The sequence below is a fragment of the Salvelinus fontinalis genome, chromosome 13, assembly GCF_029448725.1.
Source record: "Salvelinus fontinalis isolate EN_2023a chromosome 13, ASM2944872v1, whole genome shotgun sequence".
NCBI lineage: Eukaryota > Metazoa > Chordata > Actinopteri > Salmoniformes > Salmonidae > Salvelinus > Salvelinus fontinalis.
The window spans coordinates 11,954,918-11,982,376 of NC_074677.1; the positions used below are offsets into that span (position 1 = coordinate 11,954,918).

The 27,459-nt window shown below is 44.9% G+C and overlaps 1 protein-coding gene across 3 annotated transcripts in view; it reads left to right on the forward strand.

Moving 5' to 3' along the window:
• The window catches only part of LOC129868094 (protein FAM168A-like), a 62,660-nt gene that overhangs the window by 24,235 nt on the left and 10,966 nt on the right, over positions 1-27,459 (forward strand). For 2 of the 3 annotated variants that reach the window (XM_055941728.1, XM_055941729.1), the window contains exons 2-4: positions 1,164-1,255; positions 9,809-9,886; positions 14,559-14,684. In XM_055941728.1, the coding sequence (XP_055797703.1) occupies positions 1,186-1,255; positions 9,809-9,886; positions 14,559-14,684 (274 nt within the window). In that variant the 5' untranslated portion in view covers positions 1,164-1,185. The remainder of the gene's footprint in view (positions 1-1,163; positions 1,256-9,808; positions 9,887-14,558; positions 14,685-27,459) is intronic. The other variant, XM_055941730.1, reaches the window with a different exon arrangement.

The following is a 27,459-nucleotide window of genomic DNA, read 5'->3' on the forward strand; positions in this document are numbered from 1 at the left end:
CTTGGCATTTTCTCCCGGATTACTTTTAACCAGTGAAAATATATTGCTGCCTTCTCACGGACATCGTAAAAAACGAATTACAAGATCATACCTGCTATAATATTATGAAAGTTACTGTAGTTTTTGTGGAGTACAATTTAGTTATGCCGACGTCAAATGTCTTCAAGCTGGCTCTGGAACACTTCCAAGATGAGGACCTCTGAGCTAATGCATATCCTCAATTAATAACTATTGAAAGCCATGTTTTTCATCTCACTTTGTGTTCATGTCTCTCTCTCTTTTGCGCTCTCTCTCTCTCTCTCAATTCTTTTCAATTCAATTTGCTTTTTTGGCATGACGTAACAATGTACATATTGCCAAAATAATATTAAAATAATAATAATCAAAATTGTCAACTGGACAACAGTAACAACAATAACCAAGGGTCAAAATAACCATACATTGAACAATAAGCATAGAGGACATGTGCATGTTGATTGGTCTGTCAGACACTGTCCCTCATCTTATGGCAGGCAGCAATGCCAACCCACCGCTCTCTGCGTCCTCCCCCAACAGGATGGGTAGCCTATCCTCATCAGAGAGGTTTTTGAAACCTTGAATAAGGGTTTCAAATTTGGGTAAATTACACTCTCTAATTGCAGCTCTGTCTCATGTTTTGCTGTTGTGCGGTGGTTGCACAGCCTTTCCTCTACAGGGAGCCATGTTTTCCTGTGTCTACCCTTCTCAATGGCAAGGCTGTGCTCACTGAGCCTGTACTTTGTCAAGGTTTTTCTAAGGTTTTGATCAGTAACCATGGTCAAATAGTTAGCCACGGTGTACTGTCGATTTAGGGCCAGATAGCACTGCAGTTTGCTTTGTGCTTGTGCTTGTGTTTCCCAATAAGCAATGTAGTTTTGTTTTGACTGCGTTGTAATTTGGTTTATTCTGATTGATTGGATGTTCTGGTCCTGAGGCTTCAGTGTGTTACTAGAACAGGTTTGTGAACTCAGCCCCACGACCAGCTGGACGAGGGACTCTTTTCTTTGCTGAGTTCTTTGCTGGGCTTGGTAATGATATGAGAGAGGGTCACTGTATTGTAGATGTTTCCAAAACTTAATTGCAAATTTATTTTTATTTTTGTCTCTCTCTGTCTCTTTCTCTATGTCTGTCTGTTCTCCCTGCAGTAAGAGTAGACTGTCTTCCGACATGAATCCTGTGTATAGTCCTGTCCAGCCCGGGACACCGTACGGGAACCCCAAGAACATGGCATACGCAGGTGAGTGCCAAAACAACAACAACAAAAGCAACCAGCAATACCGTACCAATACAGTGGTCAGGTACTCCCTTAACATTTCTTGGCCCATTCGGCAAGGCCTATGTATAGCTTTAGATGCATTCTATCATGTTCTTATACTGATTAGTTACGTCATAGAGATATATCATTTACTCCAGGTGGATGATGCTCTATTTAATTATATGCGTTAGATCACCTACATATTTCCTCCACATCCTTTCCCTGCTCTCCTTGTCTCACGTCTGCAATAACTGAAATTACTTTGATTCTCTTTTGTGCTTTAATTCATTTCAGTTGCTTTGCAGTTTCACTTCTGTCATCCTCATGACTGTGTTTATGATGGAGATTAATTATAATTTTTTGTTTTACAAGGGCAGTGCAGCATTTGAGGTGTCCCCGCTGACATAAACAATTTTTTTCACAAAAGTAGTGCACTGGGCCTTAACTAATATTAGCGGACAATATAAAAGCTGGTCATCTAGGTTTGTATCTGTAGACTTACCATCACCATGAAGAAAACCATGCAAAATACAGTAATTGAGTACATTGAGACGTCAAGTGGATTGTGCTGATGTGGTGTGATGATGTGGTTCAGTTGGTGGAGCATGGCACTTGTAATGCTAGGGTTGTGGGTTCGATTCCCACAGGGGACAAGTATGAAAATGTATAGTTGCTCTGGATAAAATGGAAAAGGAATGAATAGATGATTTCAGCTTTCACATAGAAATAAGTTGCATTTTCCAAGTAGTTCAAGAAATTGGAAAACATATTGTATATTAAGCAAGTATTTTTATATTCTACAAGTATTATCAGATTAATTGTTGTACAGATAATTATCAGACTCAAATGCTGGTAAACACTCAAATACATTTAGTTTACATTTTTTTCACAAAAGTATTGCACTGGGCCTTTACTAGTCCTGTATTAGGTGACCAATATAGATGATACACCCCCACCCCCAAACTACTTCCCGCGGCTATGAGTGCATTCATCACTGGATGAGTCTATGCATTGAATGATCTGTCTGTGTGAAAATGGAGTATTCACATGGCGTGTACAAAGACAGGTGGAAAAAAGTAAGTCAGGAAGACAAGAAAAGGGAAGAGGAGAAGACATAGAGTGTGGAAATCGAAATGTGATTACACTGGTGGTGCTTTCCTTCACTGGCTCGAGGGGGCAGGGCCCGTTACTACCACTCGACTAGTGATTCATTGGCCAAGCTGTTACCACAGCGCCGGCTTTGATAAGAGGGAGTTTATTTTAAAGGTGCTCTCAGCTCTCAATGGTCTCTCTCTTTCTCTCTTGTCGCTTCTTCATACCAATAAAGCATTGCTGTTCAACCTTAGGCTGCAGCTGATCAGCGAGTTAAGAGAAAGGACAGACACCTGCAGGGGTTGCAGTAGCCTTGTGTGATGGAGTCTGTGTGGCGGGAGGCCGGGGGATACACACGCAGGAGCATACACACACAAACAGACACACATCCTGGGGACAGCTGACCAAAGGAGTGTGGTTGGGGCCCCCTCCATGTCATCTCAGATACTGATAATTAAAAGAGGACTATCGCGCTCTCCCAAAATGTTGGTTGTGGCGTAAAACCTATAAATTCAAATAAGCAAAAAAGTGTGATGGGGCCGCACTCCAATAAAGCTTACTTAATTTTAAAATATGTTTTCACTGCATCAGGGATAGCTTACACATATGTTTCGGCTTTGCAGGTTTATTCAGTGTGTTGGTACAGTCAGATTTGGCTGTGTGGGTGGTGTGTAGCCTCAGGAAGGAGACACACACACACACACACACACACACACACACACACACACACACACACACACACACACACACACACACAATGGCTGCTCCTGCATGCTTTGTTATTTCCAATAATAGGCTACTTTGTTTTAGTGTGATTGCTATGTGATCAGTACAATTCATAGTCATACCAATTGTGTAATTTATCTTTTTTTTCTCCTTTAAATGGAATACCAATAGCAGCTGTCATTAGAGCATAGATAATGCATACCTTTATAATATATACAGTAGGCCTATCCTAACCTTAAGTAAATATCTTCCCAACCCCGTATTTTCCATATAGGCTGCATAATATAAAGTAAATGTTTCTCTTCTATATTATTTTAAGGTGCAATATGCAGAAATCACTTAGCCATTTCCTGGTTGCTAAAATTCCAATAAACTCAGCAAAAAAAGAAACGTCCTCTGTCAACTGCTTTTATTTTCAGCAAACTTAACATGTGTAAATATTTGTATGAACATAACAAGATTCAACAACTGAGACATAAACTGAACAAGTTCCACAGACATGTGACTAACAGAAATTGAATAATGTGTCCCTGAACAAAGGGGGGGGGGGGGGGGGGTTCAAAATCAAAAGAAACAGGCAGTATCTGGTGTGGCCACCAGCTGCATTAAGTACTGCAGTGCATCTCCTCCTCATGGACTGCATCAGATTTGCCAGATCTTGCTGTGAGATGTTACCCCGCTCTTCCACCAAGGCACCTGCAAGTTCCTGGACATTTCTGGGGGGGAATGGCCCTAGTCCTCACCCTCCGATCCAACAAGTCCCAGACGTGAGATCCGGGCTCTTCGCTGGCCATGGCAGAACACTGACATTCCTGTCTTGCAAGAAATCATGCACAGAACGAGCAGTATGGCTGGCGGCATTGTGATGCTCGAGGGTCATGTCAGGATGAGCCTGCAGGAAGGGTACCACATGAGGGAGGAGGATGTCTTCCCTGTAACGCACAGTGTTGAGATTGCCTGCAATGACGACAAGCTACAGTCCGATGATGCTGTGACACACTGCCCCAGACCATGATGGACCCTCCACCTCCAAATCGCTCCCGCTCCAGAGTACAGGCCTCGTGTAATGCTCATTCCTTCAACGATAAATGCAAATCCGATCATCACCCCTGGCGAGACAAAACCGCGACTCGTCAGTGAAGAACACTTTTTGCCAGTCCTGTCTGGTCCAGCGACGGTGGGTTTGTGCCCATAGGCGACGTTGTTGCCGGTGGTGTCTGGTGAGGACCTGTCTTACAACAGGCCTACAAGCCCTCAGTCCAGCCTCTCTCAGCCTATTGCGGACAGTCTGAGCACTGATGGAGGGATTGTGCATTCCTGGTGTAACTTGGGCAGTTGTTGTTGCCATCCTGTACCTGTCCTTCAGGTGATGTTCGGATGTACCGATCCTGTGCAGGTGTTGCTACACGTGGTCTGCTGCTGTGAGGACGATCAGTTTTCCGTCCTGTCTCCCTGTAGCGCTGTCTTAGGCGTTTCACAGTACGGACATTGTAATTTATTGCCTTGGCCACATCTGCAGTCCTCATGCCTCTTTGCAGCATGCCTAAGGCACGTTGACGCAGATGAGCAGGGACCATGGGCATCTTTCTGTTGGTGTTTTTCAGAGTGAGTAGAAAGGCCTCTTCAGTGTCCTAAGTTTTCATAACTGTGACATTAGTTGTCTACCGTCTGTAAGCTGTTAGTGTCTGAACAACCGTTCCACAGGTGCATGTTCATTTATTGTTTATGGTTCATTGAACAAGCATGGGAAACAGTGTTTAAACCCTTTACAATGAAGATCTGTGAAGTTATTTGGATTTTTACGAATTATCTTTGAAAGACAGGGTCGTGAAAAGGGGACATTTCTTTTTTTGCTGAGTTTAGTTGACCTAATTTCAGTTTGTGACAAAATAAGCAGTCATTGTGTAGAGAATCATTGTACCATCTAAACCCCTGTGAAATATGTTTTTCATAACCAAAAATATTGTATTTTCAGCTGTATGAAGCTGCTGTAAAAAATTGAAAGTAAATGATTCAAAAGGGGAAGGATAGAAATAGTGAACATAGAACAGATATTCTGCTTCTTAGACTAGCTTTAAGCATTGTACTCTATTCTCTGTATCTTCCCCAACCGCTTCTTTTCAATTTCCAGGAAAATGCTGTGTGCCTTTAAGTTTCCATCTGATTTCCACCCTATGGGCCCTGGTCAATATAAGTTCACTACTGTTTATAGGGATAGGGTACCATTTGGGACTCAGTCTTTCTCTAGGGTGACAAGTGGTCATGAATACTTACGAGGACAAGGCCTTGTTCTACGCCCATTAAGTATTATTGAGAACATTCCCTTTAGGTGGATCTGCTCACTCCGTGTGACCTAACTGAGACATACAGTGCCTTCAGAAAGTGATTCTCTATTGGTTACACAGACTGTTGGCCTCCCATCCTATTCTAACCACCTCTCACCGGCTTTGTATTCATGTTACCTGATGAAATGGCTGTACAATAGGATCTTGTTGCCATCTAATGCACATTCAAATGTCATAAATCAGCACTGCAGAGCTCTCCCTGTCCTCTGCCGTGCCCTGATTGTATTACTGCTGATGATATCTGGAAATGCGCATGTACACCCTGACCCATCTACTGTTGCTAACCCTAATTCTAACTTGTGCTCTGATATCTGCTTCACTGATTTCTGCTCTCGTAAAAGCCTGGGTTTTCGGCACGTTAATATCTAGAAGTTTATTACCTAAAATGGATCAATTGAAAGTGTGGATTCACAGCTCCAATCCAGATGTGTTGGTCATTACTGAGACGTGGAAGAGTGTTTTTTCGGCAAGACGGATCTTTCAAAGGTGTGGGAGTGGCAATCTTTACCAAGGATCACTTTCAGTGCGCGATTGTCTCCAGAAAGTCTGTCCCTAAACAATTTGATTTGCTGGTTTTATGCACTAAACTTTCAAATAGCTCTTTGTTGACTGTTGCTGGGTGCTATCGTACACCATCAGCACAGGCCTGTACCCTACCTGCCCTAAGCTTTCTCCTGGCCCCTTACACTAAATCTGAATTTGTCATGCTAGGTGACCTAATCTGGGACATACTTAAACCGCCTGACCAAGTCCAAAAGCAATGGGACTCCCTAAATCTTTCTCAGATTATTACCAATCCCACAACGTATGACTCCAAACACCCAGAAAAGGCTACTCCCCTCTGTTATCTTCACAAATAATCCTGATAGGTATCAGTCTGGTGTTTTCTGTAATGACCTTAGTGATCACTGTTTTACAGCCCGTGTTCATAATGGCTGCTCATTGAAACAACCTGTCCTGATTTGTCATAGACGCTTGCACAAAAACTTAAATGATCAAGCCTTCCTTCATGAACTGGCCTCCATAAAATGGTATAAAATCAGCTTGATCCCCTCTGTCGAAGACGCTTGGACATTCTTTTTTTTATATTGTCAGTGGTATTGTTGACAAACACGCCCCCATAAAGACATTTTGAATTAAAAACAGGTTCAGCCCCTGGTTCGACCGTGATCTTGCAGAGTTACTCCACCTCAAGAATTTAATTTGGCGAAAAGCTCGGCACACGCATACTCAGGCTGACTGGGTCTCGTTCAGGCAAATGAGAAATAAGTGTGCTCAGGCTATCCGGAAGGCCAAAGTTAGTTACTTTAAGGAGCAGCTCTCTCTCTGTGGGTCTAACCCCAAGAAGTTCTGGAAAACGGTTAAAGACATGGAAAATAAACCCTCCTCCTTACAGCTGCCTATGTCCCTTAATGTTGATGATGTGGTTGTTACTGACAAGAAGCACATGGCTAAGCTCTTTAATCAACACTTCATGAAGTCAGGATTCCTATTTGACTCAGCCATGCCCCCTTGCCCGTCCAACATTTCCTCACCTCCCACCGCTTCTAATGCGACTAGCCCCGACGCTTCTCCCTTTTTTCCCCCTGCCCCGCTACATAGTTTCTCCCTGCAGGCGGTCACTGAGTCCGAGGTGCTAAAGGAGCTCCTGAAACTTGACCCCAAAAAAACATCTGGGTCAGATGGTTTAGACCCTTTCTTCTTTAAGGCTGTTGCCCCTATCGTGGCCAAGCCTATCTCTGACCTTTTTAACCTGTCTCTCCTTTCTGGGGAGGTTCCCATTTCTTGGAAGGCAGCCACGGTTCATCCTATAATATATATTTTTTTTTAAATTTTTTTATCCCATTTTCTCCCCAATTTTCGTGGTATCCAATCGCTAGTAATTACTACCTTGCCTCATCGCTACAACTCCCGTACGGGCTCGGGAGAGACGAAGGTCAAAAGCCATGCGTCCCCCGAAGCACAACCCAACCAGCCGTACTGCTTCTTAACACAGCGCGCCTCCAACCCGGAAGCCAGCCGCACCAATGTGTCGGAGGAAACACCGTGTACCTGGCCCCCTTGGCCCGGCCCGCCACAGGAGTCGCTGGAGCGCGATGAGACAAGGATATCCCTACCGGCCAAACCCTCCCTACCCCGGACGACGCTATGCCAATTGTGCGTCGCCCCACGGACCTCCCGGTCGCGGCCGGCTGCGACAGAGCCTGGGCGCGAACCCAGAGACTCTGGTGGCGCAGTTAGCACTGCGATGCAGTGCCCTAGACCACTGCGCCACCCGGGAGGCCCTGGTTCATCCTATAATTAAAGGGGAGATCAAGCTGATCCCGTTATAGGCCTACTTCTATTTTGCCCTGTTTATCAAAAGTGTTGGAAAATAATGTAAATAATCAACTGACTGGCTTTCTTGATGTCTACAGTATTCTCTCTGGTATGGAATCTGGTTTCCGATCAGGTTATGGATGTGTCACTGCGACCTTAAAGGTCCTCAATGATGTCACCATTGCCCTTGATTCTAAGCAATGTTGTGCATCTATTTTTATTGACTTGGCCAAAGCTTTTGATGTGGTAGACCATTCCATTCTTGTGGCCCCGCTAAGGAGTATTTGTGTCTCTGAGGGGTCTTTGTGCTGGTTTGCTAACTACCTCTCTCAAAGAGTGCAGTGTTTAAAGTCAGAACATCTGCTGTCTCAGCCACTGCCTGTCACCAAGGGAGTACCCCAAGGCTTGATCCTAGGCCCCACGCTCTTCTCAATTTACATCAACAACATAGCTCAGGCAGTAGGAAGCTCTCTTATCCATTTACATGCAGATGATAGTTTTATACTCAGCTGGCTCCTCCCCTGATGTTGTGTTAAATGCTCTACAACAAAGCTTTCTTAGTGTCCAACAAGCTTTCTCTACCCTTAACCTTGTTCTGAACACCTCCAAAACAAAGGTCATGTGGTTTGGTAAGAAGAATGCCCCTCTCCCCACAGGTGTGATTACTACCTCTGAGGGTTTAGAGTTTTAGGTAGTCACCTCATGCAAGTACTTGGGAGTATGGTTAGACGGTACACTGTCCTTCTCAGCACATATCAAAGCTGCAGGCTAAAGTTAAATCTAGACTTGGTTTCCTCTATCGTAATCGCTCCTCTTTTACCCCATCTGCCAAACTAACCCTGATTCAGATGACCATTTTACCCATGCTAGATTACGGAGATGTAATTTATAGATAGGCAGGTAAGGGTGCTCTCGAGCGGCTAGATGTTCTTTACCATTCGGCCATCAGATTTGCCACCAACGCTTCTTATAGGACACATCACTGCGCTCTATACTCCTCTGTAAACTGGTCATCTCTATATACCCATCGCAAGACCCACTGGTTGATGCTTATTTATAAAACCCTCTTAGGCCTCACTCCCCCTATCTGAGATATCTACTGCAGCCCTCATCCTCCACGTACAACACCCGTTCTGCCAGTCACATTCTGTTAAAGGTTCCCAAAGCACACACATCACTGGGTCACTCGTCTTTTCAGTTCGCTGCAGCTAGCGACTGGAACGAGCTGCAACAAACAGTCAAAGTGAACAGTTTTATCTCAATCTCTTCATAGCTCCTGTATTATTCAGAGATAATAGCTTAAAAGATTATAGTTACCGTTCCTGGATGGCATGTTTCCACTTCTAAAGCACTTCCTTCCTATTTCCTTTGATATAAGATCACCTATGAGTCACCAAGTACCTCAATACGTCCCATTGAAACTGAACCAGTGTCATATTCATTAATTAAGACAAAACAAAATGTTTTGCAATGTAAAACGAAAGCAAGCATTTCTTATATTGAACAAGTTCAGGCAGTCGCTCCCTGTTTCAGTCTGTTTTCTTTCAGTCGGTACCCTAATGAATACGACCCAGGAGACTTCAACCTTATCTTATCTGAACTGTCAGCAACTTCACGCAATCACTGACATCCAACCTATATGGATGGGTTGCATCCACTGCATTGTCCTGGCCAATTGTTTTATGAATCAGGTGCAGGAGGGCGCGGCTGCGCTGTAAATCACTGTGACGGGGATGTGGGGAGATGGAGGATCCATAGAGTAATAACATGTGATTATCCCATCCAGACAGGCACTCTGGAACAACACTGTCTCTGTGCTGTCCTACCTTTGACCTTTCATCTTACAACACATCCACATCCACTCATATATTAACTTGCATGTACTTACACACACACACACACACACACACACACACACACACACACACACACACACACACACACACACACACACACACACACACACACACACACACACACACACACACACACACACACACACACACACACACAGGCCATGATCTTCTTAAAGGCCTCTGTTCTTTGTCCTCAGGCTATCCTGCAGGTTATCCTCAGACTCCTACCTATACACCCAACCTCTACCAGACTGGCAGTCCAGGCTATCCCCCAGGTAAGAACACACACACGCAAAAATGCATGCACGTACAAACAAGCACACACAAACTTGCACGCATGCACATACAAATATGCCACGCAAACACACAGACATGCACACAAGCGCACATGCAGTTTGATCAAACCAGCAGTCCACTCTATCCCCCAAGGTAAGAATATACACACGTGATACAACACACACCAAATGAATCAGATTGGCAGTGCAATCTACTCAAATGTAAAAATACCCACATGCGCGCACACACACACACACACACACACACACACACACACACACACACACACACACACACACACACACACACACACACACACACACACACACACACACACACACACACACACACACACACAAACATCTTCTCTCTCTGTGTCTTATCGTATGTTATGAGAAGTTTCCCCTAGACTCTGGGTCAGTTAAACATTTTCACCAGTCATGGTTAAGGTTAAGATTGGGTGAGGGAAAGCTGATCCTAGATCTGTACCTACAGGAAACTTCACCCCAGAGCCTTCACAATGCCTTGAGAACTCTTATGTAGAGCTGCTAGAGAGGCTTTGTTCATATTGTATCAACACAGTGCTCTGGAACGTTCTGTACAGAAATTTGTGTGTGTCTGTGTGTAATGTTGTGTTTTGGTGTGAACTTGAGAATGACTTTAGAATTACTGTTAATAAGATGATTCCTAATTTATTTTCTGATTTATTGTGATAAACAATTCTTCGTATGGTTGTGGTTACATTGCCATTTGTTGTTAGAGGATGGCTTGAGATCTGTCAGTTAGTGAAAGTGATATAACCTGGGATTGTTTGGCATTTTATTACCGTAAACACTGTAATACTGTTGGTTGTTGAGATGGCTAGAAGCAGTGTTGGTCTCTCTAGCATCTCCTTGTGCTAGCTAGAATGAAATAATGTAGTTTCAATAGGATGCATCTCCCCACATCTGTGCACGGAGGCAAAGGTTGGGTAGGTATTAGGGTTGGGGTCAATTCCTTTTCAATTCAGTAAGTATTCAATTCAAATATTCCTCAATGCTTCTCTGTGAGAAAAAATGGAGCTGGAATTTCAGTTTACTTCCTGAATTGACTGAGCTGAAATGGAATTGACCCTAGCTCTGGTAGCTAGTAGTTTGTGTTGTGGTTTGTGGTGATCCATATTTGTTATGCGCAGAGTCTGGCTTTACTGCATTTCTCCTGGAGCTCCAGAGGGTTTGATCATCAGAGAGTGGAGTGAAGTAGGTCAGTGAGAGCTGTGCCATGTCGCTCTACAGTGCCCTGCAGCACTGACGTTACTGGGCTGGGTCATGTTGTCGCTCTACAGTGCCCTGCAGCACTGCCGTTACTGGGCTGGGTCATGTTGTCGCTCTACAGTGCCCTGCAGCACTGCCGTTACTGGGCTGGGTCATGTTGTCGCTCTACAGTGCCCTGCAGCACTGCCGTTACTGGGCTGGGTCATGTTGTCGCTCTACAGTGCCCTGCAGCACTGCCGTTACTGGGCTGGGTCATGTTGTCGCTCTACAGTGCCCTGCAGCACTGCCGTTACTGGGCTGGGTCATGTTGTCGCTCTACAGTGCCCTGCAGCACTGCCGTTACTGGGCTGGGTCATGTTGTCGCTCTACAGTGCCCTGCAGCACTGCCGTTACTGGGCTGGGTCATGTTGTCGCTCTACAGTGCCCTGCAGCACAGCCGTTACTGGGCTGGGTCATGTTGTCGCTCTACAGTGCCCTGCAGCACTGCCGTTACTGGGCTGGGTCATGTTGTCGCTCTACAGTGCCCTGCAGCACTGCCGTTACTGGGCTGGGTCATGTTGTCGCTCTACAGTGCCCTGCAGCACTGCCGTTACTGGGCCGGGTCATGTTCACTAGGCATGAAACATAAGAAAATGCATCCGAAATTAAGCCCAAGTTCGACAATGGAATGGATGAAAGATGTGTGTGTGTGTGTGTTTATGCTTGTATGTCAGTGTGTTGAATGTGTGAAATGTTATGTAATCTATATATGTGTGTGTGTGTGTGTGTGTGTGTGTGTGTGTGTGTTTGTGTGTGTGTGTGTGTGTGTGTGTGTGTGTGTGTGTGTGTGTGTATTCTCTGTGTGTGTGCACTGCGCACTCTGTTTGTGTGTACAGTACCAGTCAAAAGTTTGGACACACCTACTCATTCCAGGGTTTTTCTTTATTTTGACTATTTTCTACATTGTAGAATAATAGTGAAGACATAAAAACTAGGAAATAACACATATGGAATCATGTAGTAACCAAAAAAGTGTTAAACAAATCACAATATATTTTATATTTGAGATTCTTCAAAGTAGCCACCCTTTGTCTTGATGACAGCTTTGTACACTCTTTGCATTCTCTCAACCAGCTTCATGAGGTAGTCACCTGGAATGCAGTTCAATTAACAGGTGTGCCTTGTTAAAAGTTAATTTGTGGAATTTCTTTCCTTTATGTGTTTGAGCCAATCAGTTGTGTTGTGACAAGGTAGGGGTGGTATACAGAAGATAGCCCTATTTGGTAAAAGACCAAGCCCATATTATGGCAAGAACAGCTCCAATAAGCAAATAGAAATGACAGTCCATCATTACTTTAAGACATGAAGGTCAGTCAATCCGGAACATTTCAAGAACTTTGAATGTTTCTTCAAGTGTAGTCGCAAAAACCATCAAGCACTATGATGAAACTGGCTCTCATGAGGACCGCCACATGAAGGGAAGACCCAGAGTTAACTCTGCTGCAGAGGATAAGTTCGTTAGAGTTACCAGCCTCTGAGGAGGAGACTGCATGAATCAGGCCTTCATGGTCAAATTGCTGCAAAGACACCACTACTAAAAGACACCGATAAGAAGAATAGACTTGCTTGGGCCAACCAGCAATGGACATTAGACCGGTGGAAAACTGAGTCCAAATTTGAGATTTTTGGTTCCAACCGCCGTGCCTTTGTGAGACACAGAGTAGGTGAACGGATGGTCTCTGCTGATGTGGTTCACACCTTGAAGCATGGAGGAGGAAGTGGGATGGTGTGGGGGTGCTTTGCTGGTGACACTGTCAGTGATTTATTTAGAATTCAAGGCACACTTAACCAGCATGGCTACCACAGCATTCTGCAGCGATACGCCATCCCATCTGGTTTGCGCTTAGTGGGGCTATCATTTGTTTTTCAACTGGACAATGACCCAAAACACACCTCCAGACTGTGTAAGGTCTATTTGAACAAGAAAGGAGAGTGATGGAGTATTGCATCAGATGACCTGGCCTCCACAATCACCCGACCTCAACCCTATTGAGATGGTTTGGGATGAGTTGGACTGCAGAGTGAAGGAAAAGCAGCAAACAAGTGCTCAGTATATGTGGAAACTCCTTCAAGACTGATGGAAAAGCATTCCAGGTGACTACCTCATGAAGCTGGTTGAGAGAATGCAAAGCTGTCATCAAGGCAAAGAGTGGATACTTTGAAGAATCAAATATCTCAAATATTTTTGTTATTTGTTTAACACTTTTTTGGTTACTACATGATTCCACATGTGTTATTTCATAGTTAGAATGTCTTCACTATTTTTCTACAATGCAGAAAATAGTAAATAAAATCAAAACTTGAATGAGTAGGTGTGTCCAGACTTTTGACTGATACTGTATGTACTCTATTTATGTTCTCTGTGTGTGTGTGTACAATGTTTGTGTGTATGTATACAGTGTCTGGTGAAAGTCTACACACCCCTTGCACAGCCTTCACATTTTGCTGCCTTTAAATTAAATACAAAAAAATGTATAACATTTTATGTACACCACCTACACCATTTTCAAAGTAAAAGTAACATTTTCCAAATGAATAACAAAAATTAAAATATCTTGATTGCGTATGTCTTCACACCGCAGAGTTAATACTTGGTGGACCTTTTGGCAGCCATTACAGATGTGAATCATTTGGAATAAGATTCTACCAACTTTGTACAACTCTTAGTGCAACATATATCTATTGTCTTTGTCAAAATTGCTCAAGCTAAGTAAATTTGGTTGGGAGTCATTGATGGACAGCAATATTCATACCTTGTCTCTGATTTTCAAGCACATTTAAGACAGGACTTAGACTAGACCACTTAGGAACACCAATTGGAAAGCCATTCTGGTGTGTCTTTGGCATTAACATTTTTATTTGTCCTGCTGAAAAATAAAACCATATCGCAGGGTTAGGTTTTCAGAAGACTGAGGCAGGGTTTCCTCTGTTTTTATCTGGTCTTTACTCCCTTCATATTTCTTTTAGATCGTGACCAACTCCCTAGTCTCTGCCGGTGATAAGCATACCCATAACATGATGCTGCCACAACAATAAGAGAACATTTTATATAGTTTTCTTTCACATTGAACATGTGTAGGTTATGTAGATCGGTAGAAAAAAACTCTTAAGTTATTCCCTTTTTAGATTTAATTTTAAGGCAACAAAATGTAAAGACTGTGCAAGAGGTGTGTAGACTTTCACTAGCGACCAGGTGTGTACTGTATACTCTGTGTCTACTCTGTTTGTGTGTATTCTCTATGTGCGTGCTTGCGTGAGTGCATTTGCATGCTGTGTGTGTTTTATTACTATCTATCCATGTCTGTCTTCCATATCTGTCTCTGTGTTCTACGTGTGTGAGGGTGTGTGTGTAATCTCTCTGTGTTTGTGTCTGGGACAGTGCTGCTGGTGAAGCAGGGCTGGCCCCAGGCCTCCGGTGCTGCAGTGGCCCCAGAGGGCTCCTATGACCTGGCCATGGACGCAGGCTCAGAGGGCCGCCAGTACCAGGCCTCAGCCGCAGCTTTCAGTAAATATGACCCTATGTACTCTACACACACAGATATGTATGCACACAGACATACTCACACACACACGTTTGCACTCACGCACTCTCACACATACATACACAGTATGCACGCAGCAGGGTTTCTGTTAGCCGGTAAATGCTGCCCCCCCCCCCCAAAATGCCAAGCTGATAAATAAAAGTGTTGCCGACCAAATTGTCCAGGAAAGAAAAAATCCATTCCAAAATGATGCATTTTATTAATTGAAGGAAATACCAGTCGATGTGCTCCAATTTCAAAGGCAAATATACTTCAAATGCTAATAAAACCATTAAGCTGCTTGGAAATTAGTGTAGGGTATTATTACTCACGCAAAAGATGCGAGCTCCTCAAAAGAGACTTCAACTAAGTGTACCCTGACTGGGTCCTCATTAGAGACTTCAGCTAAGTGTATCCTGACTGGGTCCTCATTAGGGACTTCAGCTAAGTGTACCCGACTATGTCCTCAAAAGAGACTTCAGCTAAGTGTACCCTGACTAGGTAATCATTAGAGACTTCAGCTAAGTGTACCCTGACTAGGTCCTAATTAGAGACTTCAGCTAAGTGTACCCTGACTAGGTCCTAATTAGAGACTTCAGCTAAGTGTACCCTGACTAGGTCCTCATAAGAGACTTCAGCTAAGTGTACCCTGACTAGGTCCTAATTAGAGACTTCAGCTAAGTGTACCCTGACTAGGTCCTCATAAGAGACTTCAGCTAAGTGTACCCGACTACATCCTCATAAGAGACTTCAGCTAAGTGTACCCGACTAGGTCCTCATAAGAGACTTCAGCTAAATGTACCAGACTAGATCCCCATAAGAGACTTCAGCTAAGTGTACCCGACTAGACCCTCATAAGAGACTTCAGCTAAGTGTACCCTGACTAGACCCTCATTAGAGACTTCAGCTAAGTGTACCCCGACTAGGTCCTCATTAGAGACTTCAGCTAAGTGTACCCGACTAGGTAATCATTAGAGACTTCAGCTAAGTGTACCCGACTAGGTCCTCATTAGAGACGTCTGCCAAGTGTACCCCGACTAGGTCCTCATTAGAGACTTCAGCTAAGTGTACCCGACTAATTCCTCATAAGAGACTTCAGCTAAGTGTACCCCGACTAGGTCCTCATTAGAGACTTCAGTTAAGTGTACCCTGACTAGGTCCTCATTAGAGACTTCAGCTAAGTGTACCTCGACTAGGTTCTCATAAGAGACTTCAGCTAAGTGTACCCTGACTAGGTCCTCATTAGAGACTTCAGCTAAGTGTACCCTGACGAGGTCCTCATAAGAGACTTCAGCTAAGTGTACCCTGACTAGGTCCTCATAAGAGACCTCAGCTAAGTGTACCCCGACTAGGTTCTCATAAGAGACTTCAGCTAAGTGTACCCTGACTAGGTCCTTATAAGAGACATCAGCTAAGTGTACCCGACTAGGTAATCATTAGAGACTTCAGCTAAGTGTACCCGACTAGGTCCTCATTAGAGACGTCAGCTAAGTGTACCCCGACTAGGTCCTCATTAGAGACTTCAGCTAAGTGTACCCGACTAGTTCCTCATATTAGACTTCAGCTAAGTGTACCCCGACTAGGTCCTCAAAAGAAACTTCAGCTAAGTGTACCCGACTAGTTCCTCATATTAGACTTCAGCTAAGTGTACCCCGACTAGGTCCTCAAAAGAAACTTCAGCTAAGTGTACCCGACTAGTTCCTCATTAGAGACTTCAGCTAAGTGTACCCGACTAGGTTCTCATAAGAGACTTCAGCTAAGTGTACCCTGACTAGGTCCTCATAAGAGACTTCAGCTAAGTGTACCCGACTAGGTTCTCATAAGAGACTTCAGCTAAGTGTACCCTGACTAGATCCTCATAAGAGACTTCAGCTAAGTGTACCCTGACTAGGTCCTCATAAGAGACCTCCGCTAAGTGTACCCCGACTAGGTTCTCATAAGAGACCTCAGCTAAGTGTACCCTGACTAGGTCCTCATTAAAGACTTCAGCTAAGTGTAACCCGACTAGGTTCTCATAAGAGACTTCAGCTAAGTGTACCCTGACTAGGTCCTTATAAGAGACTTCAGCTAAGGTTACCCGACTAGGTAATCATTAGAGACTTCAGCTAAGTCTACCCGACTAGGTCCTCATTAGAGACGTCAGCTAAGTGTACCCCGACTAAGTCCTCATTAGAGACTTCAGCTAAGTGTACCCTGACTAGGTCCTCATTAGAGACTTCAGCTAAGTGTACCCTGACGAGGTCCTCATAAGAGACTTCAGCTAAGTGTACCCTGACTAGGTCCTCATAAGAGACTTCAGCTAAGTGTACCCCGACTAGGTCCTCATTAGAGACTTCAGCTCAGTGTACCCTGACTAGGTCCTCATTAGAGACTTCAGCTAAGTGTACCCCGACTAGGTTCTCATTAGAGACTTCAGCTAAGTGTACCCGACTAGGTCCTCATTAGAGACTTCAGCTAAGTGTACCCTGACTAGGTCCTCATTAGAGACTTCAGCTAAGTGTACCCTGACTAGTTCCTCAGAGACTTCAGCTAAGTGTACCCCGACTGGGTCCTCATTAGAGACTTCAGCTAAGTGTACCCTGACTAGGTCCTCATAAGAGACCTCAGCTAAGTGTACCCCGACTAGGTTCTCATAAGAGACTTCAGCTAAGTGTACCCTGACTAGGTCCTTATAAGAGACATCAGCTAAGTGTACCCGACTAGGTAATCATTAGAGACTTCAGCTAAGTGTACCCGACTAGGTCCTCATTAGAGACGTCAGCTAAGTGTACCCCGACTAGGTCCTCATTAGAGACTTCAGCTAAGTGTACCTGACTAGTTCCTCATATTAGACTTCAGCTAAGTGTACCCCGACTAGGTCCTCAAAAGAAACTTCAGCTAAGTGTACCCGACTAGTTCCTCATAAGAGACTTCAGCTAAGTGTACCCCGACTAGGTCCTCATTAGAGACTTCAGCTCAGTGTACCCTGACTAGGTCCTCATTAGAGACTTCAGCTAAGTGTACCCCGACTAGGTCCTCATTAGAGACTTCAGCTAAGTGTACCCCAACTAGGTTCTCATTAGAGACTTCAGCTAAGTGTACCCCATCTAGGTCCTCATTAGAGACTTCAGCTAAGTGTACCCGACTAGGTTCTCATAAGAGACTTCAGCTAAGTGTACCCTGACTAGGTCCTCATAAGAGACTTCAGTTAAGTGTACCCGACTAGGTTCTCATAAGAGACTTCAGCTAAGTGTACCCTGACTAGATCCTCATAAGAGACTTCAGCTAAGTGTACCCTGACTAGGTCCTCATAAGAGACCTCCGCTAAGTGTACCCCGACTAGGTTCTCATAAGAGACCTCAGCTAAGTGTACCCTGACTAGGTCCTCATTAAAGACTTCAGCTAAGTGTAACCCGACTAGGTTCTCATAAGAGACTTCAGCTAAGTGTACCCTGACTAGGTCCTTATAAGAGACTTCAGCTAAGGTTACCCGACTAGGTAATCATTAGAGACTTCAGCTAAGTCTACCCGACTAGGTCCTCATTAGAGACGTCAGCTAAGTCTACCCCGACTAAGTCCTCATTAGAGACTTCAGCTAAGTGTACCCTGACTAGGTCCTCATTAGAGACTTCAGCTAAGTGTACCCTGACGAGGTCCTCATAAGAGACTTCAGCTAAGTGTACCCTGACTAGGTCCTCATAAGAGACTTCAGCTAAGTGTACCCCGACTAGGTCCTCATTAGAGACTTCAGCTCAGTGTACCCTGACTAGGTCCTCATTAGAGACTTCAGCTAAGTGTACCCCGACTAGGTTCTCATTAGAGACTTCAGCTAAGTGTACCCGACTAGGTCCTCATTAGAGACTTCAGCTAAGTGTACCCTGACTAGGTCCTCATTAGAGACTTCAGCTAAGTGTACCCTGACTAGTTCCTCAGAGACTTCAGCTAAGTGTACCCCGACTGGGTCCTCATTAGAGACTTCAGCTAAGTGTACCCCGACTAGGTCCTCATTAGAGACTTCAGCTAAGTGTACCCTGACTAGATCCTCATTAGAGACTTCAGCTAAGTGTACCCTGACTATGTCCTCATAAGAGACTTCAGCTAAGTGTACCCCGACTAGGTCCTCATTAGAGGCTTCAGCTAAGTGTACCCTGACTAGGTCCTCATAAGAGACTTCAGCTAAGTGTACCCTGACTAGGTCGTCATAAGAGACCTCAGCTAAGTGTACCCCGACTAGGTTCTCATAAGAGACCTCTGCTAAGTGTACCCTGACTAGGTCCTCATTAGAGACTTCAGCTAAGTGTAACCCGACTAGGTTCTCATAAGAGACTTCACCTAAGTGTACCCTGACTAGGTCCTTATAAGAGACTTCAGCTAAGTGTACCCGACTAGGTAATCATTAGAGACTTCAGCTAAGTGTACCCGACTAGGTCCTCATTAGAGACGTCAGCTAAGTGTACCCCGACTAGGTCCTCATTAGAGACTTCAGCTAAGTGTACCCAACTAGTTCCTCATAAGAGACTTCAGCTAAGTGTACCCGACTAGTTCCTCATTAGAGGCTTCAGCTAAGTGTACCCTGACTAGGTCCTCATAAGAGACTTCAGCTAAGGGTACCCGACTAGGTCCTCATTAGAGACTTCAGCTAAGTGTACCCTGACTAGGTCCTCATTAAAGACTTCAGCTAAGTGTACCCTGACTAGGTCCTCAGAGACTTCAGCTAAGTGTACCCCGACTAGGTCCTCATTAGAGACTTCAGCTAAGTGTACCCCGACTAGGTTCTCATTAGAGACTTCAGCTAAGTGTACCCTGACTAGATCCTCATTAGAGACTTCAGCTAAGTGTACCCTGACTAAGTCCTCATTAGAGACTTCAGCTAAGTGTACCCTGACTAGGTCCTCATTAGAGACTTCAGCTAAGTGTACCCTGACTAGATCCTCATTAGAGACTTCGGCTAAGTGTACCATGACTATGTCCTCATTAGAGACTTCAGCTAAGTGTACCCCGACTAGGTCCTCATTAGAGGCTTCAGCTAAGTGTACCCTGACTAGGTCCTCATAAGAGACTTCAGCTAAGTGTACCCTGACTATGTCCTCATTAGAGACTTCAGCTAAGTGTACCCGACTAGGTCCTAATTAGAGACGTCAGCTAAGTGTACCCCGACTAGGTCCTTATTAGAGACTTCAGCTAAGTGTACCCGACTAGTTCCTCATAAGAGACTTCAGCTAAGTGTACCCCGACTAGGTCCTCAAAAGAAACTTCAGCTAAGTGTACCCAACTAGGTCCTCATTAGAGACTTCAGCTAAGTGTACCCTGACTAGGTCCTCATTAGAGACTTCAGCTAAGTGTACCCTGACTAGGTCCTCAGAGACTTCAGCTAAGTGTACCCCGACTAGGTCCTCATTAGAGACTTCAGCTAAGTGTACCCCGACTAGGTTCTCATTAGAGACTTCAGCTAAGTGTACCCTGACTAGATCCTCATTAGAGACTTCAGCTAAGTGTACCCTGACTAAGTCCTCATTAGAGACTTCAGCTAAGTGTACCCTGACTAGGTCCTCATTAGAGACTTCAGCTAAGTGTACCCTGACGAGGTCCTCATAAGAGACTTCAGCTAAGTGTACCCTGACTAGGTCCTCATAAGAGACTTCAGCTAAGTGTACCCCGACTAGGTCCTCATTAGAGACTTCAGCTCAGTGTACCCTGACTAGGTCCTCATTAGAGACTTCAGCTAAGTGTAACCCGACTAGGTTCTCATAAGAGACTTCAGCTAAGTGTACCCTGACTAGGTCCTTATAAGAGACTTCAGCTAAGTGTACCCGACTAGGTAATCATTAGAGACTTCAGCTAAGTGTACCCGACTAGGTCCTCATTAGAGACGTCAGCTAAGTGTACCCCGACTAGGTCCTCATTAAAGACTTCAGCTAAGTGTACCCAACTAGTTCCTCATAAGAGACTTCAGCTAAGTGTACCCGACTAGTTCCTCATTAGAGGCTTCAGCTAAGTGTACCCTGACTAGGTCCTCATAAGAGACTTCAGCTAAGTGTACCCGACTAGGTCCTCATTAGAGACTTCAGCTAAGTGTACCCTGACTAGGTCCTCATTAGAGACTTCAGCTAAGTGTACCCTGACTAGGTCCTCAGAGACTTCAGCTAAGTGTACCCCGACTAGGTCCTCATTAGAGACTTCAGCTAAGTGTACCCCGACTAGGTTCTCATTAGAGACTTCAGCTAAGTGTACCCTGACTAGATCCTCATTAGAGACTTCAGCTAAGTGTACCCTGACTAAGTCCTCATTAGAGACTTCAGCTAAGTGTACCCTGACTAGGTCCTCATTAGAGACTTCAGCTAAGTGTACCCTGACTAGATCCTCATTAGAGACTTCAGCTAAGTGTACCCTGACTATGTCCTCATTAGAGACTTCAGCTAAGTGTACCCCGACTAGGTCCTCATTAGAGGCTTCATCTAAGTGTACCCTGACTAGGTCCTCATAAGAGACTTCAGCTAAGTGTACCCTGACTATGTCCTCATTAGAGACTTCAGCTAAGTGTACCCGACTAGGTCCTCATTAGAGACTTCAGCTAAGTGTACCCCGACTAGGTCCTTATTAGAGACTTTAGCTAAGTGTACCCGACTAGTTCCTCATAAGAGACTTCAGCTAAGTGTACCCCGACTAGGTCCTCAAAAGAAACTTCAGCTAAGTGTACCCAACTAGGTCCTCATTAGAGACTTCAGCTAAGTGTACCCTGACTAGGTCCTCATTAGAGACTTCAGCTAAGTGTACCCTGACTAGGTCCTCAGAGACTTCAGCTAAGTGTACCCCGACTAGGTCCTCATTAGAGACTTCAGCTAAGTGTACCCCGACTAGGTTCTCATTAGAGACTTCAGCTAAGTGTACCCTGACTAGATCCTCATTAGAGACTTCAGCTAAGTGTACCCTGACTAAGTCCTCATTAGAGACTTCAGCTAAGTGTACCCTGACTAGGTCCTCATTAGAGACTTCAGCTAAGTGTACCCTGACGAGGTCCTCATAAGAGACTTCAGCTAAGTGTACCCTGACTAGGTCCTCATAAGAGACCTCAGCTAAGTGTACCCCGACTAGGTTCTCATAAGAGACTTCAGCTAAGTGTACCCTGACTAGGTCCTTATAAGAGACATCAGCTAAGTGTACCCGACTAGGTAATCATTAGAGACTTCAGCTAAGTGTACCCGACTAGGTCCGCATTAGAGACGTCAGCTAAGTGTACCCCGACTAGGTCCTCATTAGAGACTTCAGCTAAGTGTACCCGACTAGTTCCTCATAAGAGACTTCAGCTAAGTGTACCCCGACTAGGTCCTCAAAAGAAACTTCAGCTAAGTGTACCCGACTAGTTCCTCATAAGAGACTTCAGCTAAGTGTACCCCGACTAGGTCCTCATTAGAGACTTCAGCTCAGTGTACCCTGACTAGGTCCTCATTAGAGACTTCAGCTAAGTGTACCCCGACTAGGTCCTCAAAAGAAACTTCAGCTAAGTGTACCCGACTAGGTCCTCATTAGAGACTTCAGCTAAGTGTACCCTGACTAGGTCCTCATTAGAGACTTCAGCTAAGTGTACCCTGACTAGGTCCTCAGAGACTTCAGCTAAGTGTACCCCGACTAGGTCCTCATTAGAGACTTCAGCTAAGTGTACCCCGACTAGGTTCTCATTAGAGACTTCAGCTAAGTGTACCCTGACTAGATCCTCATTAGAGACTTCAGCTAAGTGTACCCTGACTAAGTCCTCATTAGAGACTTCAGCTAAGTGTACCCTGACTAGGTCCTCATTAGAGACTTCAGCTAAGTGTACCCTGACGAGGTCCTCATAAGAGACTTCAGCTAAGTGTACCCTGACTAGGTCCTCATAAGAGACTTCAGCTAAGTGTACCCCGACTAGGTCCTCATTAGAGACTTCAGCTCAGTGTACCCTGACTAGGTCCTCATTAGAGACTTCAGCTAAGTGTAACCCGACTAGGTTCTCATAAGAGACTTCAGCTAAGTGTACCCTGACTAGGTCCTTATAAGAGACTTCAGCTAAGTGTACCCGACTAGGTAATCATTAGAGACTTCAGCTAAGTGTACCCGACTAGGTCCTCATTAGAGACGTCAGCTAAGTGTACCCCGACTAGGTCCTCATTAAAGACTTCAGCTAAGTGTACCCAACTAGTTCCTCAGAAGAGACTTCAGCTAAGTGTACCCGACTAGTTCCTCATTAGAGGCTTCAGCTAAGTGTACCCTGACTAGGTCCTCATAAGAGACTTCAGCTAAGTGTACCCGACTAGGTCCTCATTAGAGACTTCAGCTAAGTGTACCCTGACTAGGTCCTCATTAGAGACTTCAGCTAAGTGTACCCTGACTAGGTCCTCAGAGACTTCAGCTAAGTGTACCCCGACTAGGTCCTCATTAGAGACTTCAGCTAAGTGTACCCCGACTAGGTTCTCATTAGAGACTTCAGCTAAGTGTACCCTGACTAGATCCTCATTAGAGACTTCAGCTAAGTGTACCCTGACTAAGTCCTCATTAGAGACTTCAGCTAAGTGTACCCTGACTAGGTCCTCATTAGAGACTTCAGCTAAGTGTACCCTGACTAGATCCTCATTAGAGACTTCAGCTAAGTGTACCCTGACTATGTCCTCATTAGAGACTTCAGCTAAGTGTACCCCGACTAGGTCCTCATTAGAGGCTTCATCTAAGTGTACCCTGACTAGGTCCTCATAAGAGACTTCAGCTAAGTGTACCCTGACTATGTCCTCATTAGAGACTTCAGCTAAGTGTACCCGACTAGGTCCTCATTAGAGACTTCAGCTAAGTGTACCCCGACTAGGTCCTTATTAGAGACTTTAGCTAAGTGTACCCGACTAGTTCCTCATAAGAGACTTCAGCTAAGTGTACCCCGACTAGGTCCTCAAAAGAAACTTCAGCTAAGTGTACCCAACTAGGTCCTCATTAGAGACTTCAGCTAAGTGTACCCTGACTAGGTCCTCATTAGAGACTTCAGCTAAGTGTACCCTGACTAGGTCCTCAGAGACTTCAGCTAAGTGTACCCCGACTAGGTCCTCATTAGAGACTTCAGCTAAGTGTACCCCGACTAGGTTCTCATTAGAGACTTCAGCTAAGTGTACCCTGACTAGATCCTCATTAGAGACTTCAGCTAAGTGTACCCTGACTAAGTCCTCATTAGAGACTTCAGCTAAGTGTACCCTGACTAGGTCCTCATTAGAGACTTCAGCTAAGTGTACCCTGACGAGGTCCTCATAAGAGACTTCAGCTAAGTGTACCCTGACTAGGTCCTCATAAGAGACCTCAGCTAAGTGTACCCCGACTAGGTTCTCATAAGAGACTTCAGCTAAGTGTACCCTGACTAGGTCCTTATAAGAGACATCAGCTAAGTGTACCCGACTAGGTAATCATTAGAGACTTCAGCTAAGTGTACCCGACTAGGTCCGCATTAGAGACGTCAGCTAAGTGTACCCCGACTAGGTCCTCATTAGAGACTTCAGCTAAGTGTACCCGACTAGTTCCTCATAAGAGACTTCAGCTAAGTGTACCCCGACTAGGTCCTCAAAAGAAACTTCAGCTAAGTGTACCCGACTAGTTCCTCATAAGAGACTTCAGCTAAGTGTACCCCGACTAGGTCCTCATTAGAGACTTCAGCTCAGTGTACCCTGACTAGGTCCTCATTAGAGACTTCAGCTAAGTGTACCCCGACTAGGTCCTCATTAGAGACTTCAGCTAAGTGTACCCCAACTAGGTTCTCATTAGAGACTTCAGCTAAGTGTACCCCAACTAGGTCCTCATTAGAGACTTCAGCTAAGTGTACCCGACTAGGTTCTCATAAGAGACTTCAGCTAAGTGTACCCTGACTAGGTCCTCATAAGAGACTTCAGCTAAGTGTACCCGACTAGGTTCTCATAAGAGACTTCAGCTAAGTGTACCCTGACTAGATCCTCATAAGAGACTTCAGCTAAGTGTACCCTGACTAGGTCCTCATAAGAGACCTCCGCTAAGTGTACCCCGACTAGGTTCTCATAAGAGACCTCAGCTAAGTGTACCCTGACTAGGTCCTCATTAAAGACTTCAGCTAAGTGTAACCCGACTAGGTTCTCATAAGAGACTTCAGCTAAGTGTACCCTGACTAGGTCCTTATAAGAGACTTCAGCTAAGGTTACCCGACTAGGTAATCATTAGAGACTTCAGCTAAGTGTACCCGACTAGGTCCTCATTAGAGACATCAGCTAAGTGTACCCCGACTAGGTCCTCATTAGAGACTTCAGCTAAGTGTACCCCGACTAGGTCCTCAAAAGAAACTTCACCTAAGTGTACCCGACTAGTTCCTCATAAGAGACTTCAGCTAAGTGTACCCTGACTAGGTCCTCATTAGAGACTTCAGCTAAGTGTACCCCGACTAGGTCCTCATTAGAGACTTCAGCTAAGTTTACCCTGACTAGGTCCTCATTAGAGACTTCAGCTAAGTGTACCCTGACTAGGTCCTCATTAGAGACTTCAGCTAAGTGTACCCTGACTAGGTCCTCATTAGAGACTTCAGCTAAGTGTACCCCGACTAGGTCCTCATTAGAGACTTCAGCTAAGTGTACACTGACTAGGTCCTCATTAGAGACTTCAGCTAAGTGTACCCTGACTAGGTCCTCATAAGAGACTTCAGCTAAGTGTACCCCGACTAGGTCCTCATTAGAGACTTCAGCTAAGTGTACCCTGACTAGGTCCTCATTAGAGACTTCAGCTAAGTGTACCCTGACTAGACCCTCATTAGAGACTTCAGCTAAGTGTACCCCGACTAGGTCCTCAAAAGAAACTTCAGCTAAGTGTACCCGACTAGGTCCTCATTAGAGACTTCAGCTAAGTGTACCCTGACTAGGTCCTCATTAGAGACTTCAGCTAAGTGTACCCTGACTAGGTCCTCAGAGACTTCAGCTAAGTGTACCCCGACTAGGTCCTCATTAGAGACTTCAGCTAAGTGTACCCCGACTAGGTTCTCATTAGAGACTTCAGCTAAGTGTACCCTGACTAGATCCTCATTAGAGACTTCAGCTAAGTGTACCCTGACTAAGTCCTCATTAGAGACTTCAGCTAAGTGTACCCTGACAAGGTCCTCATTAGAGACTTCAGCTAAGTGTACCCTGACTAGGTCCTCATAAGAGACTTCAGCTAAGTGTACCCTGACTAGGTCCTCATAAGAGACCTCAGCTAAGTGTACCCCGACTAGGTTCTCATAAGAGACCTCTGCTAAGTGTACCCTGACTAGGTCCTCATTAGAGACTTCAGCTAAGTGTAACCCGACTAGGTTCTCATAAGAGACTTCAGCTAAGTGTACCCTGACTAGGTCCTTATAAGAGACTTCAGCTAAGTGTACCCGACTAGGTAATCATTAGAGACTTCAGCTAAGTGTACCCGACTAGGTCCTCATTAGAGACGTCAGCTAAGTGTACCCCGACTAGGTCCTCATTAAAGACTTCAGCTAAGTGTACCCGACTAGTTCCTCATAAGAGACTTCAGCTAAGTGTACCCCGACTAGTTCCTCAAAAGAAACTTCAGCTAAGTGTACCCGACTAGTTCCTCATAAGAGACTTCAGCTAAGTGTACCCCGACTAGGTCCTCATTAGAGACTTTAGCTAAGTGTACCCTGACTTGGTCCTCATTAGAGACTTCAGCTAAGTGTACCCCAACTAGGTTCTCATTAGAGACTTCAGCTAAGTGTACCCCAACTAGGTCCTCATTAGAGACTTCAGCTAAGTGTACCCGACTAGGTTCTCATAAGAGACTTCAGCTAAGTGTACCCTGACTAGGTCCTCATAAGAGACTTCAGCTAAGTGTACCCGACTAGGTTCTCATAAGAGACTTCAGCTAAGTGTACCCTGACTAGATCCTCATAAGAGACTTCAGCTAAGTGTACCCTGACTAGGTCCTCATAAGAGACCTCAGCTAAGTGTACCCTGACTAGGTTCTCATAAGAGACCTCAGCTAAGTGTAACCCGACTAGGTTCTCATAAGAGACTTCAGCTAAGTGTACCCTGACTAGGTCCTTATAAGAGAATTCAGCTAAGTGTACCCGACTAGGTAATCATTAGAGACTTCAGCTAAGTGTACCCGACTAGGTCCTCATTAGAGACGTCAGCTAAGTGTACCCCGACTAGGTCCTCATTAGAGACTTCAGCTAAGTGTACCCCGACTAGGTCCTCAAAAGAAACTTCACCTAAGTGTACCCGACTAGTTCCTCATAAGAGACTTCAGCTAAGTGTACCCCGACTAGGTCCTCATTAGAGACTTCAGCTAAGTGTACCCTGACTAGTTCCTCATTAGAGACTTCAGCTAAGTGTACCCTGACTAGGTCCTCATTAGAGACTTCAGCTAAGTGTACCCTGACTAGGTCCTCATTAGAGACTTCAGCTAAGTGTACCCCGACTAGGTCCTCATTAGAGACTTCAGCTAAGTGTACCCTGACTAGGTCCTCATTAGAGACTTCAGCTAAGTGTACCCTGACTAGGTCCTCATAAGAGACTTCAGCTAAGTGTACCCCGACTAGGTCCTCATTAGAGACTTCAGCTAAGTGTACCCTGACTAGGTCCTCATTAGAGACTTCAGCTAAGTGTACCCTGACTAGGTCCTCATTAGAGACTTCAGCTAAGTGTACCCTGACTAGGTCCTCATTAGAGACTTCAGCTAAGTGTACCCTGACTAGGTCCTCATTAGAGACTTCAGCTAAGTGTACCCTGACTAGGTCTTCATTAGAGACTTCAGCTAAGTGTACCCTGACTA